The 15449-nt window shown below is 51.2% G+C and overlaps 1 protein-coding gene across 1 annotated transcript; it reads left to right on the top strand.

The window, feature by feature from the left end:
- LOC132832917 (uncharacterized) lies at positions 1-14203 on the top strand. The gene is made up of 8 exons (XM_060851156.1): positions 1-4; positions 2661-2836; positions 4194-4374; positions 8504-8610; positions 9143-9292; positions 10721-10801; positions 11159-11371; positions 14084-14203. Exons 1-8 carry the CDS (start codon positions 1-3, stop codon positions 14201-14203), a joined length of 1032 nt encoding a protein of 343 aa, XP_060707139.1.
- Positions 14204-15449: the final 1246 nt, after the last annotated feature.

The following is a 15449-nucleotide window of genomic DNA, read 5'->3' as shown; positions in this document are numbered from 1 at the left end:
ATGGGTATGGTGTCACTGTTGTGAGGAGAATTTTGTTGACTTGGTAACAGAAGCTTTGCTTCATTTCCTGGTAAGGTTGGATGTTGGACACCAGCGCACAACGTCTCTCACTTTTCTGGAGTGTATTAACATGTATTCATTCACTGGCTAGGCACGAGCTGGTCACCCAGAGGACAGCTCCGAGACATCCCATTGCGGTGGGTTTTGGAGTTAGACTGAGGCAGCACAGCCTTCAGGGCCGTTAGTCAAGCAGGTGGGTTTGCTTTAATGACAATCCTTTCAGCTGTTCCACGGTGGCTCTGTATTTCAGACTCAAGCCCAAAGTCCTGGAGTTCTGGATCCAATCCAGGGATATTATCACCACCACCACACACCGGTCTCCCCCTGTTGGGGGTCACCCTGGGGGAGCTCAGTTTTGAGTGTCCCAGTTACAGGGATGATCTCCACACATTTAATTTGAGGACTAGTCTCTGCTGGAATAGTTCCCAGAGAGAGAGAGAGAGAGAGGCGAGCTGACTGTAGTGTGGAGATGGAGATGGATGGAATGGCACAGCCAGTGGTTCACTCAGGAGCTCTTGAATCCTTCTCTGGGGGGGGAGACACATTCAGGCCAACACCAGAGCAGCTGCTGGACCGTGGGGACAGTACATCAGTGGGATGGGTTAGGGATTAACAGGAGCATCAAACCACCTACGACCCACCTCACTGGTGTCTTTGCTCAGTTGAAATTGAGGATAAATTAGGGCCACGTGGACAGTGGCGAATCGCCAGGTGACGCAATAAACCCAAGGTGGGGTGAGCTGCCCCTGTCCCTAGTTGTCTCCCCTTGAGGAGGTGGGGTGGAGCTGCATTTCCTGCCCCTGTCCCTAGTTGCCCCCCTCCCCTTGAGAAGGTGGGGGTGAGCTGCCTTCTTGAACCGCTGCAGTCCATGTGCTGTGGGTAGACCCACAATGTCCCTTAGGGAGGGAATTCCAGGATTGGGACCCAGCCACACTGAAGGAACGGCTGATATATTTCCAAGTCGGGATGGGGAGGGGCAAGGAGGGGAACTTGCACTTGGAGGGGTGGGAATTCCATGGATCTGCTGCCCCTTGTCCTTCTGGATGGAAGTGGCCGTGGGTTTGGAAGGTGCTGTCTGAGGAGCCCTGGTTGGGTTTTATAAGGTATGTTATACTGGTGTGTCTATCAGGGCAGGATTGCAGGGTGTGGTGATCTCAGTTTATGTTATTACTTGACAAAAGTTGCTCCGATAGATCATATTTTGTTGTTTTTTTTTAAAGTTTGAAACTAAAGCGTCACGCTACAAACATAGTTACAGGTTGAACAATTTATTGAGCAAAAGAAATGAAAACGAGGTGGAGCAAGCCAAGCTATTTATCTCGCTTAGAGATCTTGAAACACCCAATGGAATATGATCCGAAAAATGCACAGCTTTAATTACTGACGCCGAAGGGAAATCCTTTCCCGTTCACCACCTCAGGGCTTCATTTCCGCGTGGTTTCACCAAGGTTCAGCCTGGTGGACTGCTTCGGTCACTTGGAATGCGGGACATGAGGAAGGTGCCCGGCAATTGGATAGAAAATTAGTTTGGATGTAGAAGACAGCGGGAGGTGCTCGATGGTTGCTTTTTCGGACTGGAAGCCTGTGACCAGTGGTGTTCCGCAGGGATCGGCGCTGGGTCCACTACTTTTTGCCATTTGCATAAGTGGTTTGGATGTGAACACACACAAAGTAGGGTTGGTAAGTGGGGCAGACCCAGAGGGTGGTACGTGTATGGAACGAGCTGCCAGAGGATGTGGTGGAGGCTGGTACAGTTACAACATTTAAGAGGCATCCTGACAGGTACATGTCCTGGCAAGGGTTTAGAGGGATGTGGGATAAACACAAACAAATGGGATTATTCCAGTTTGGAAATCCTGCTCGGTGCAGAGGGGTTGGGCCACAGGGTCTGTTTCTAGGCTGGATGACAATGACTGACTGCCTAATGTTGAGATAACATTTTTCTTAACATTGCTGGTATATCTCTCTTTCTCAAGAACAGCTGTTTTATACAATCAGGTTCAGGCAGGACTTCTGCGAAAAACTGCCCCAAACATCAAACTAAAACACGTTTTTATTCCAGGTTGTGGGATCGCTACAGGGCTATGGGGAGAGCGCGGGGAACAGTGGGATTAGTTTGGGGACTGATACAGGGCTATGGGGAGAGAGCAGGGGACAGTGGGATTAGTTTGGGGACTGATACAGGGCTATGGGGAGAGAGCAGGGGACAGTGGGATTAGTTTGGGGATCGGTACAGGGCTATGGGGAGAGAGCAGGGGACAGTGGGATTAGTTTGGGGATCGGTACAGGGCTATGGGGAGAGCGCGGGGAACAGTGGGATTAGTTTGGGGACTGATACAGGGCTATGGGGAGAGAGCAGGGGACAGTGGGATTAGTTTGGGGACTGATACAGGGCTATGGGGAGAGAGAGAGAATAGCAGAGTGATTAGGGGATTGATGTAGGGCTCCATGGAGAGCGTGGGCTGGTGCTCTCTCTCTCTCTGAGATAGATGGATAGGGGAACACTCTGAGGGGCTACTGGTATATGGAGAGTGACTTGAGCCTGCCCTCCCAGTCTGTTCTCCTGGTCTGACTAGTTTCTGTTTGTCTTAATGATCCAGGATTTGTTGGCTACACTGGGGCTGATAAGATGGCAGGTACCAAGAAGGAAGTGCCAACTCAGATGAAACTGCGCTATGCAATCTCGCTGACCCGAGACTCCCAGGGCATTTACAGTTTGGCCATATCTCCCGATGGACAGGAGTTAATTGTGGGATTTGGAAATGGAGCCATTCAGGTACTTTGGGAATAAGCCAAGAAAGGCATTGGTGAGATTAAAGATGATTCCAACTCGGAGTTCTTCATCTCCAAATTTACTTCCCCTCCCATCATCCATCCCTCCCTCCCTCCCTTCTCTGCTCTCTCTGTCCACACAGCCTCCCCTTCCCTCTCCCAAACCCCACCCCCTCTTACTTCCTGTTGGTGACCAACACCTAAACTCTTCCTATTGTTGACCTGTTCCCTCTCTCTCTCTACCCTCTCTCTGCCCGTTGTTGACCTGTGACCTCTTTCTGCCTACTGGTGACCCATGCCCCCTCTCTTTATGCACCCTCTCTCTCTCTGTCTGTTGATGACCTTTGTCCTCTCCTCCCCCTCTCTGCCTGATGTCTGCGCCCTCAGTCTTTCTCTCTGTAATACATTCTTTCTGACTGTTGTTGACCGTTGCCCATTCTCTACCTGTCGGTAACCCCTGTGACCCCTCTCTGCCTGTCAGTGACCCCTGTGACCCCCCTGCCTGTCGGTGACCCGTGTGACCTCTCTCTGCCTGTCGGTGACCCCTGTGACCCCTCTCTGCCTGTCAGTGACCCCTGTGACCCCCCTGCCTGTCAGTGAACCCCCGCCTGTCGGTGACCCCTGTGACCCCCCACCTGTCGGTGACCCCTGTGTCCCCTCCCTCTGCACTGTCAGTGACCCCTGTGACCCCCCGCCTGTCGGTGACCCCTGTGACCCCCCACCTGTCGGTGACCCCTGTGACCCCCCCGCACTGTCGGTGACCCCTGTGACCCCCCCACCTGTCGGTGACCCCTGAGCCCTCCCCTCTCTGCCTGTCGGTGACCCCTGTGACCCCCCCTGCCTGTCGGTGACCCCTGTGACCCCCCTGCCTGTCGGTGACCCCTGTGACCCCCCCTGCACTGTCGGTGACCCCTGTGCCCCCCCCGCCTGTCGGTGACCCCTGTGCCCCCCCCGCCTGTCGGTGACCCCTGTGCCCCCCCCGCCTGTCAGTGACCCCTGTGCCCCCCCACCTGTCGGTGACCCCTGTGACCCCCCCGCACTGTCGGTGACCCCTGTGACCCCCCCACCTGTCGGTGACCCCTGAGCCCTCCCCTCTCTGCCTGTCGGTGACCCCTGTGACCCCCCCACCTGTCGGTGACCCCTGTGACCCCCCACCTGTCGGTGACCCCTGAGCCCTCCCCTCTCTGCCTGTCGGTGAGCCCTGTGACCCCCCCTCTGCCTGTCGGTGACCCCTGTGACCCCCCGCACTGTCGGTGACCCCTGTGACCCCCCACCTGTCAGTGACCCCTGTGACCCCCCACCTGTCGGTGACCCCTGTGACCCCCCCACCTGTCGGTGACCCCTGTGCCCTGTGATTTCAGGCTGTGAACCCTGTGAGTGGGACCCCTCTGCGGGACGTATTCAGCGGAGGGGTCTCCCGCCAGGCCACCACCTGCCTGTGCTTCCACCCGAAGGACCCCACCCACCTGATCTCGGTCGGAGCGGAAGGTATCGTGGCAGTGTACGACACCAAGACGGGGAAGTGTAAGGCCACCGTGACAGGTAGGGTGGCACGGCCTGGGGACCCTCCCAGTCACCATTCCACCGCCCCCCCCCCCCTTCCCCTCCCCCTCCCCCAGCCCCGTGTACCTCTGGGTCACTTGTTCCCACACCCGGCCCTTCACAGGGTGACTGCTGTGGTGTGACCTTCTGTCAGCCCTGCCATTCCCCCCCCGGGCTCCCCCCCCTTTGTGCTGACTGCCACTGTCCGTGTACACGTGGAGTAGGCCAATACCATCCTGTGGGTCCGTGCCTTTACCACAGCGGCCAGCAGGATAATTCCTTCTGGAACTGTCTGCGGACTGTGTGAGGGTACCATGTTCTACAAGTTTGACAATTTTAACAAATACACTGTTGCTGCCAAAACCTTGCCTTTCCCTGCATTGTGCTCCGTCTCCCCCTTCACCAGCCTGGACCTGTCTGCAGTTCTTCTCAGCTAACCTTTCCATCATCTCCCCAAACCCGGAAACGTTGTCTCCCTCTCCCTCCCTCCCTGATGAACGTCCATTCTGAAATGGCCGAAGCTCCAGCATTGATCCTGGAGTTGTGCGGCTTGGAACTGACCCTTCGGCCCAACCAGTCCGTGCTGACCCTGATCCCAAACTCCACCAGTCCCACCTACCTGCCCCTGGCCCATGTCCCTCCAAACCCTTCCCAATCATGCCCTTATCCAAATGTCTTTGAAACATTTAATGGACGGCACGGTGACACAGTGGTTAGCACTGCTGCCTCACAGCGCCAGAGACCCGGGTTCAGTTCCCGCCTCAGGCGACTGACTGTGTGGAGTTTGCACGTTCTCCCCGTGTCTGCGTGGTTTTCCTCCGGGTGCTCCGGTTTCCTCCCACAATCCAAAGATGTGCGGGTTAGGGTGGATTGGCCATGGGAACTTGTCCCATGGTGTTAGGTACATTAGTCAGGGGGTGAATGGGTCTGGGTGGGTTACTCTTCAGCGGGTCGGTGTGGACTTTGTTGGGCCGAAGGGCCTGTTTCCACTCTGTAAGGAATCTATAAGGTCACCCCTCCACCTCCGTACGCTGCAGTGAAGGAAGTCCCAGCCTATCCCACTCCTCCTTATAACCCAAACCCTCCCACAGCCGGCAGCATCCTGGTAAATCTTTTCTGCCCCTCTCCAGCTGAATGATCTCCTTCCAGTAACAGGATGAGCAGGACTGGGCACAGTGTTCCAGACAAGGTCTGACCCATATCCTGTACAACCTCGGGGTCCTGTCCTTGTCACAGTCACAGCTTCTCACCTTGTAAATGCCCTATTTATCCATGGCCCTTTGCCCCTTCTCCATTAACTAGCTCTCTACCCACACAAATATATTACCCAAATAATCATTTTTAAAAAATAATTAACATGAGAACAAGTGGCAAAAACTGATTTTGAATTAATAACTTGCAAACTTCAACTAACCATGATTTTGGAACATAGAACAGTAGAGCATAGGCCCTTCGGCCCATCATGAAGCCAAATTAAACTAATCCTTTCTGCCTGCCCTTGGTCCATATCCCTCTGTACCTTACATATTCATGTTTTTATCTAAAATTCCCTTAAACCTCCCCCCTATTGTATCTGCCTCCACCCCACCCCTGGCAGTGTGTTCCACACGCCTACCACTCTGTGTTTTTAAAAAAAAAACTTGCCCCTCACATCTCCTTTGAAGTTTCCCTCTCTCCCCTTAAATGCATGTTCCCTAGTTTTAAACATTTCAACTCTTGGGAAAAAGATTCAACCCTATCTCTGCATCCCATGTTTCTATAGACTTCTGTCAAGTCTTCCCACAGCCTCCGTCATCCAGAGGGAAACGACCTGAGTTTTTCCTAGCCTCTCCTTATCGCTCACACCCTCCAATCCAGGCAGCATCCTGGAAAACCTCTTCTGTGCCCTTGTGTGGTGCTGGAAAAGCACAGGAAGTGCAGCAGGAGAATCGACGTTTCTGGGATAAGCCCTTCTGCCCCCTCTCCAAAGCTGCTACATCCTCGCTGTAACGTGGCTACCACCGCTACCTTTCTATGAATTGCAGTGTTACGGGTTTAATGTCCAATCTGCCGATCCTGCCAAAATTGAGGGAAATTTGGAAAAGTCATAGTCAGCAACCCCACCATCTTTGCAGATATCTCCTAGAACCTTGGGGCATAGACCACCAAATCCTGGGGATTTGTCTGATTTTAGTCCCTCGAGATCCCAGAGGATCGCCTACAGTGTGGAAGCAGGCCATTCAGCCCAACAAGTCCACACCGACCCTCTGAAGAGCATCCCACCCAGCTCACCTTCCCTCCCCCCTCCCAGTCTCTGTAACCCTGCATTCCCCACGGCCAATCCACCCTAACCTACACAACCCTGGGCACTATGGGACAATTTCCCATGGCCAATCCACCCTAACCTGCACATCCCTGGGCACTATGGGACAATTTCCCATGGCCAATCCACCCTAACCTGCACATCCCTGGGCACTATGGGACAATTTCCCATGGCCAATCCACCCTAACCTGCACATCCCTGGACACTATGGGACAATTTCCCATGGCCAATCCACCCTAACCTGTACATCCCTGGGCACTATGGGACAATTTCCCATGGCCAATCCACCCTAACCTACACATCCCTGGGCACTATGGGACAATTTCCCATGGCAAATCCACCCTAATCTGCACATCCCTGGGCACTATGGGACAATTTCCCGTGGCCAATCCACCCTAACCTGCACATCCCTGGGCACTGTGGGACAATTTCCCATGGCCAATCCACCCTAACCTGTACATCCCTGGGCACTATGGGACAATTTCCCATGGCCAATCCACCCTAACCTGCACACCCCTGGACACTATGGGACAATTTCCCATGGCCAATCCACCCTAACCTACACATCCCTGGGCACTATGGGACAATTTCCCATGGCAAATCCACCCTAATCTGCACATCCCTGGGCACTATGGGACAATTTCCCGTGGCCAATCCACCCTAACCTGCACATCCCTGGGCACTGTGGGACAATTTTCCATGGCCAATCCACCCTGACCTGCACATCTTTGGACTGTGGGAGGAAGCTGGGGCACCGGAGGAAACCCACGCAGACACGGGGAGAATGTGCAAACCCCACACAGTCACCCAAGGGTGGAATCAAACCCAGGCCTTAATTTGCTTCATTTTTCTGTTATTAATTATCTTTAATTCCCTTACATGTATTGGATCCAAACTTATCCTCTGTTTTTGGTCTAAAACTTGTGTTTTAGTATGAAAGCTGACACAAAAGGCTTGTTCCGTTATGATTGTCCATTCCCCAAGATGATTTTTCATATTTCTCTTTCTAAGAGATCAACGTTTACTTTAGCTACTCCCTTCCTTTTTATTTAATTTTGAAAACGCTGTTCTTGTATTCCGAGTTAGTTTACTCTGGTTTTCTTAATCAACTTTCTTCACAGCCCTTTGCAGTTCGGAAACACTCCTAACCATTGCTATTCTTTGTAAAAGGTGAAACCATTTCCTTTAATCCAAACACTAGCGTTGAACTTCTCAGCAGGCCACAGATTTATCTATTTTGCTTTGTTATTGCTTTTTCAATAACATGTATTTTTGTTGAAGAGTTTGAACATTTCTTTAACCATTTCCCACTTCATTTGCTGTCTTTTCAAAACGTTCAACTCTCAGCCAATCCCCGTACCTCTGTAATTGGCTTTGTTTTAACCTATGGTCCTGGATTATGATTGTAAGCTTTTTTTTAAGTTAATGAGGATATAATTGTTTTATGATCACTATTTCCTGTTACGGGGGAAGCAGGAGTAGATTGTGTAATATACCCCCATTTACTCCCATTGGAGGGGACAATTTGATCCTTGTTTGGACAACCCCTCATCCATCTCCATTTCTCCAGTCTTTTAGGAGTTCTCCATACCCTTTGATATTCATTTCCCAAATTTGGTCACCTTGCAACCATGTCTCTGATTGACAGGGTGTTTCGAGCTAAACTGGTGTTAGCTCCGAACCCTGTAGGAATGGTAAACTGCAAGGCATGTTATTTCTCCAGAGTGAGCCCACATGCTTATCACTCGCTCGATAAGCAACAGCGCACTCCACGAGAAACTCTGGGGTCTGCATTGACCATGCTGCTGCTGTGATTTCCACCTCCAGAGGAAAACACCCACCTGTACACTGTGGACATTTCAGCAGATGGGGGCACGTATGCCACAGCTGGCAGTAACAGAAGCATCAAGATATACGACACCAGGACCAATCAGGTAAGTCCTGCTCCACTTGGTCTACTGAGCGATGTGGTTGTCATCTGACTGTCGGCTTCACCTTGCCCCCAAGAGCCACATTTATGAAATCTGACCGACTGCTGGATGGAGCTGTGGTGAAGGACAAAGTGGTCCTGTTATAACCGTGAGAGAAACACGGCATAGGGAGGTCAGGAGAATGTGGTGCTCTCCTTCCAGCTGCTCCACGCAATCTTTGACGTTTTCCCAGACACTGAGCAGGCAAGGGAGGGTCTTTCTTTACTGTCTCGCTTGCACTGTGGTGGCACATCTGTTGCCTCAGCACTGCACGGCCATTGTCAACCTGCAATACCCGCAGGAGGCTGATAGTGGGACTTGAACCTTGGAAGTGTGAGCGGACAGGGTGCTCACTCACCTGATGTGTTAGCAGCTCAGATCACCAAGGCTAGGTGAACAGTGGCTCCACTCCTTCTCCTGTTGTTACTGAGCTCCAGTCCCAGTGCTGAATTTGTCCGTCCGCACTCTTTTTTTTTCCCCTCCCCCAACAAACCAGGTGATCAACGTCTTGGAGCCTGCAGACTTTGTGACGAGCGGGAAGGAGCTGAAACCGATCGATGGGCACACCCGGCGAATCTTTGCAGTCCGGTTCCATCCTGAGGAACGCCACATTTTCGTATCGGGGGGCTGGGATGACTCCATCAAGGTGGGTCAGGCAGAGTTGGTGGGGGGGTGTAAGTGGGATGGGACTCTGAGGAAGTGCAGGGAGGGGCACCCTGAGTCTTCCTCCTCCTCTCTGTCCACACTTCCTGCAGCTCTCCGTCTCACATGTGAAGCACTTTGTGAATTTTCAGTCTTATCCAGTTGACCAATTCCAAACAGTCTGGGGGAGAGAAAGGGGCAGAGGGGGACTGAAGCAGGTCCACAATGTCAGTCCTATCCCTCAGTACTGGATGTGTTCCCTTCTCTTCTCCTTCTTTTTCTCTCTTTCTGTATCTCTCTTTCTCTCTCACTGTATCTCTCTCACTCACTCACTCACTCTCTCACTCACTCACTCACACTCTCTCTGTCTGTCTGTCTCTCTCTCTTACTCTCTCTCTCTCTGTATATCTCTCTCTCTTTCTGTCTCTCTCTTTCTTTCTGTCTCTCTCTTTCTCTTTCTGTCTCTCTCTTTCTCTTTCTGTCTCTTTCTCTCTCTCTCTCTTTCTGCATCTCTCTCTCTCTCTCTCTTTCTGTATCTGTCTTTCTTTCTGTATCTCTCTCTCTCTCTCTCCATCTCTCTCTCTCTATCTTGTGCTCTCTTTTTCTCGCTCTCGCTCTGTCTCTCACCGAAGATTGAGTTTCTTTCCCTGAGTTGACCCTCCCATCACCGTTTGACCTCCACCCTCTCAAGGTGTGGTCTGTCCCCTCCCTCCTACCTCCAGGCCAGGGGTCAGAGGGACTGCAAAGACAGAAGTTGCTGGAGCAGCTCGGCAGGTCTGGCAGCATCTGTGGAGAGAAATCTGAGTTAACGTTTCGGGTTGAGTGACCCTGCCTCAGAACTGATGGTAGCGAGGGAAATGTTGGTTCCTGATCGGGTGGGGGGGAGGGGGTAACAAGTAAACAATAGGTGGAGGTAGAGAGAAGGACAGTTGGATAGCAACGGAGTGGGTAGTCATCAGGCTGGGGAGGGTGGATAGCTCTTTGTGGTTAACGGTGGGGTTGTCTGTAACAGCAGACTGTGGTAACAAGTCCTGGTGCGTGGAGGTTGGGGTAAAGACATGGGGAAGTCGAAGAGCCCTAAAGTTATTGAACCCGATATTGAGTCCGGAAGGCTATTGAGTTCCCAAGTGGAGAATAAGGAGCTGTATTTCCAGCTTGCACTGAGTTTCAGTGGGACACTGCAACAAGCCTGGGACAGCGATGTTGGCCAGGGAATGATGTGGGGTGTTCAAGTGGCAGGGGTCCTGGTTCGAGAGACTGTGGGAGGCAAGGGAGAGATGGAGGGGGCTGGTTGAGGCCAGGGGGAGTCATGCCTGTTGAGAATCTCCCTGGCAGATTTGACCCAGGGTCACTCATGGAACCAATTGATCTTCCCCTTTTTCTTCCCCCCCTCACCATCTCCCACTCCCTCACCCCTCCCACCCCCACCCAGATCTGGGACAAGCGGATGTCCAACGAAGCTCGGAAAGTAATCGCCGGCCCTCACATCTGTGGCCCCGCGATCGACATCAAGGTAGGGGCTACCTCCCACACCAAGGGGGATTGGGGGGGTGGGAGAAAGAGCAGGTGGACCTAGGCCGGGCCCTCACTCCCCTGGGACGCGCCCTCGCTCGCTGGGACGCTCCCTCAGGATGCTCCCCCTGGCAATCGGATGTTAAGGATTGGACACAGATTGATGTTTGTAAGCTCTGGGTAGATGCCGTTCCTCTGCTTGTACCGCACTCTCGGTCAGATTACTGGGCATGTTCCCGTGTTCATGATCACAGAGCCCTGGGAGCAGGAAGGGGGGGTGTAGGCTCTCAGAGGTCAATGTTAGTTCCCAGTACTCTCAGCTGTGGGTCTCTTTGTCTTTCCTCCCCCTGACACACAGAGCAGTAAAATTCTGACTGGGTCGTGGGTGGCCAAGAACGCGCTGCAGATCTGGGACTTTCGGAAATCGACACCGGAAAAGAACATTCCATTCCGCCCGGATAAGGATCATGGCGAGTTCATCTACGCAGCTCGGTATTGTAGCAGCGATGTCATTGTGGCTGGAGGTAGTGGCACCAACAGCGTACAAGCCATCAACTTTAAAACCGATACGGTGAGAGGGGGTGGTCACAGAGTTTCAGATTGGGAAGGGAAGGCTTTCCCGGTGGGACACTCGGCTGCGAGGTCACAGGGGACGCTCCTTCTTGACCCGCACTCCATATTGGTCAAACTGCAGAAATACACAATGGCATTGACACAAACTGGGGTCCAGGAGCAACCCAAACTCATTGCCTTCACCGTAAGGTCCCAATGTTCCAACACTGTCGCAATGAATTCAAAATGTACAGAGGAAAAGGCAGGGTTATATGAAGAGCAACTCTTTGGGGATTCCAGAGCTTGGGGGCAGAGCCTTGCGAATGTGGGCGCAGAGCGTTCAGGGAGAGATGTCGGGAAGCTCTCCCACTCCCAATCAGGGTGGGAGAGGTTTCAGACTCCTTCCCACAGACAGCAGTGGACGCTGGATCCATCGTTAATGGATGTGTTTTTGTTAAACAAAGGGATGAAGGATATGGGCCAAAGGCAGGTAGATGGAGTTAGGGCCTTGATCAGCCTTGGATGATGGAAAAGCTTTGAGGGGCTGAATGGCCTCCTTCTGTTCCCACGTTCCGATGCATTGACACTGAGCTTGATCACTGTAGCCTCCCGCGTGAACAGAGGGGTCAGATCCAAGCATGTGGCTGCCCACACACATTGCCAAGGTGGTCAGCGGAGCGCAGGAGGGGAACTGAAAGCCACACGAAATCCAAGGCATAATTAATGTGCTGATGTAGTTGCCTGTGGGGACGTAGCCATTGTGGAAACGTTCAGTTTTAACTGCTGGAGATGTCTGCATTTGCATAATTATCTTGGTTTGTGTGATGGGGTGGCATGTTGCCTCAGCGCCAGGGACCCGGGATTGATTCCACCCTCGTCTGAATGGAGTTTGCACGTTCTCCTCATGTCTGCTGGGTTTCCTCCAGGTGCTCTAGTTACCTCCCACAGTCCAGGGATGTGCAGGTTAGGGTGGATTGGCCATGGGAAATTGTCCCATAGTGCCCAGGGACGTCCAGGTTAGGGTGGATTGGCCATGGGAAATTGCCCCATAGTGTCCAGGGATGTGCAGGTTAGACGGATTAGCCACAGGAAATGAGGGGCTAAAGGGAAAGGGTAGTGGGTCTGGGTCTGGGTGGAATGTTCTTTAGACAGTTAGAGTGAACCTGATGGGCTGAATGGCCTACTTTCGCACTGTAGGGATTCTATGATCTCATCCCTGTGGTTCTTAAAATACTGCTGCAAAGTGCAAGGGAGGATCCTGTGGCCCTCTGCTACAGTCACTGCTTCTACCTAAACCAAGAGCAGGTCTATCGATGCAGCAGTGGTAAAGGGTGTTAATGAACAGCAAGGCAGTGAGACACTGTCCACAGGGAACTCGTCCATGATCCTCCTCTGGCTGGGAGGAGGAAGAGTTGGGATTTTCTCCGTGTTCCCGCCTGAATTATCCTGGGAGAGAGGCACCAGATGTACGGCACAATGTGATCCCAAATGAAGTCAGCACAGCCCAATGTGGAATCGCAATGTTGGGGTTTGGGGATTCGTACAGCACAGACCCAGACCCTTTGGTCTGTCTGACCAGCCCATACTGACTGTAATCCCCGAACTAAACTAGTCCCAGCTGCCTGCTCCTGGCCCATATCCCTCCACATCTTTCCTATTCATGTCCTTACCCAAATGTTTTTAAACATTGGAACTGTACCCACGTCCACCACTTCCTCAGGAAGGTCATTACACACACAAAACTCAGTTTTCAATCTTTCTCCTCTCAACTTAAAAAAAAAATGCCCCCTCACCTTGCAATCCCCTCCCTCCCCCTGCCAATCACCTCATCTATATACTTCGTGTTTTATATACTTTGTGGTTTTATAAACTTCTGTAAGGTCGCCCCTCAACCTCCTACACTCCTTGGAAAAAGTCCCAGTCCATCCAGCCTTTCCTTATAACTCTAACCCTCCAATCCCAGCAACATCCTGTTAAATCTCTCCTGAACCCTCTCCAGCTGAGTATCCTCCTTCCGTGAGCAGGATGACCAGAACTGGACACAGTATTCTAGAGGAGGCCTGACCAACATCCTGTACAATCTCAGCATGACATCCCAACCCCTACACTCAAAGGGCTGAGCACTGAAGGGGTGTGTGTGTGTGCCAAACACTGACTTAACCGTCCTGTCTTGATGCAAACTTTAAAGAATTAAGTACCTGGCCAGGGTCTCTCTGTTGTACAACATCACCCAAGGCCCAACTTTTAATTCTATAAGTCCCGTTCTACCAAAATACTTGGCGTTTTTCCGGATTATACTCCATCAGGGAATCTTTCAGCCCCAAGGTGAGCATTGTGAATGGGATGGCAGGCTCAATGGTCCACTCCTGCGACTGTCTTGTGCTTTCGTGTGAGGAGTCAAGTTGCCCGCTGTGGTCGGTCCCAGGGTGTTATGTTCATCAGGGGAAACCAACAAAGACATATAATGTCTGCTAGAGATTAGATAAAGACCTGCACTTATGTAGCGCCTTCCATGACCATCGGATGTTTTGTGGCCAAAGAAGCACCTTTTGAAGTGTAGTCACTGCCACAATGTAGGAATTACAGCAACCGGTCTGCACACAGCGAGTCTACATGCAAACAGCAATGTGTTAATGACCAGAAATGTTTTTTTTCTTTGATAGATTGGAGCATCTTCTGTATCTGCTGTTGGAACTAACCATAGATTTTTTCTCTCTCTCTTTCCATCCAGATGCTGGGGGAGATTAATCTGCCAAAACATCCTGTTCATGTCATTACCACTATTCACGATGGCCAACATATTGCATTCGGTGGTGGAGGAGGGAATCTGCACATTGCTTACCTCAATTAGCTGAAAAGGGAACTAAGCAGAAGGCTATCTGCACGTTTCAGTTATTAATAATTTCATTACAGTCTTACTGAGATGTTGCTTTAGACTTGTTTTGTGTTTGGTTTTGCCATTTTGTTGCTCTGTGAGAAAATAGAGATCGCTGCCCTTGTATCCCACCCCACCTCCCCATGGGTAAGGATTTGTTCAGTAATTAGCAGAGCTATACAGACGAAGCTTTATTCCTTGAGTAAGTGCTATTTGTTTAGTTCACCGCGATCAGCTATGGACAGTCCTGATCCACCTTGTCAGTCTCAATGCAGCTCGGACACATTGCTCAGAGTTTGTACAAACTCATCGTAATGTCTCTAAACATTAACTGTTCTCCCTTCTCATGGTGCTCCCTGGTGTGCCAAGGAGATGTGGCATTTTCCCGTTTCAGATCTCTAGCTTCCATGGTACTTTGCTCTTGTACGTATTCAGAAGTCATACAACACCAGGTTATAGTCCAAACAGGTTTATTTGAAATCACAAGCTTTCAGACCACTGTTCCTTCGTCAGGTGAAGTCTTGCACATGTCGTTTGGGATCTGTGCTTTCTCCATGTACAGTCCCTCCATTTACCCAGTTCAGTGAGGTGAGGAATAGATTGAGTGAGGGTGTACTGGAGGTTAGTAGCCAAGTGAAGTGAGTCATCTGCTCTCCAGTAAGTTTGCTAGCAATCAGTGGGAGTGTCTCTCACTGAGGCTAGCACGTTAATTTAAAGTTCCCTCCCACAGCAGGCGGACTGCATCAGTACAAAAAGGCAGCTCACCACCACCTTCTCAAAGGCGTCCAGTAACACGCAATAAATGCTGGCCAGTATGTGATACTCACGTCCCAGAAATTGAATATTTGTTTATAAAGTACTGGTCTCTTTGGGTGCACTTTTGCAACAATGATCAGGTGTAGATTTGTGCTCCTCATCTCACCATCTGACCTGTTACTTGCAGAATGCAAGATGAGACCGATGAAAGGCAAGAGAAATTCCAGCTTCCAACTCTGCAAAGGACGAGGTGTTTAACATCCTAAACATTAAGCTCACCTCTCCCATGACAGTGTGACTGGCTCCAAGTTTGAATAGTGAAAATTTAATTCAAAGCAGATTTAGTCCATCTCTCCTGCCATGTTGAGTCAGATCATAATTTAACATGTGCTTTATAATCCATTATTTCAATCTTCCCAGCACCTCTGAATGTTTCTTATATATAGGGATAAACTTATTGAATTAT

The sequence above is a fragment of the Hemiscyllium ocellatum genome, chromosome 35, assembly GCF_020745735.1.
Source record: "Hemiscyllium ocellatum isolate sHemOce1 chromosome 35, sHemOce1.pat.X.cur, whole genome shotgun sequence".
NCBI classification, from domain to species: Eukaryota; Metazoa; Chordata; class Chondrichthyes; order Orectolobiformes; family Hemiscylliidae; genus Hemiscyllium; species Hemiscyllium ocellatum.
Note: the sequence above shows the minus strand (reverse complement) of the source record. Positions and strands in the feature narration are given on the sequence as shown.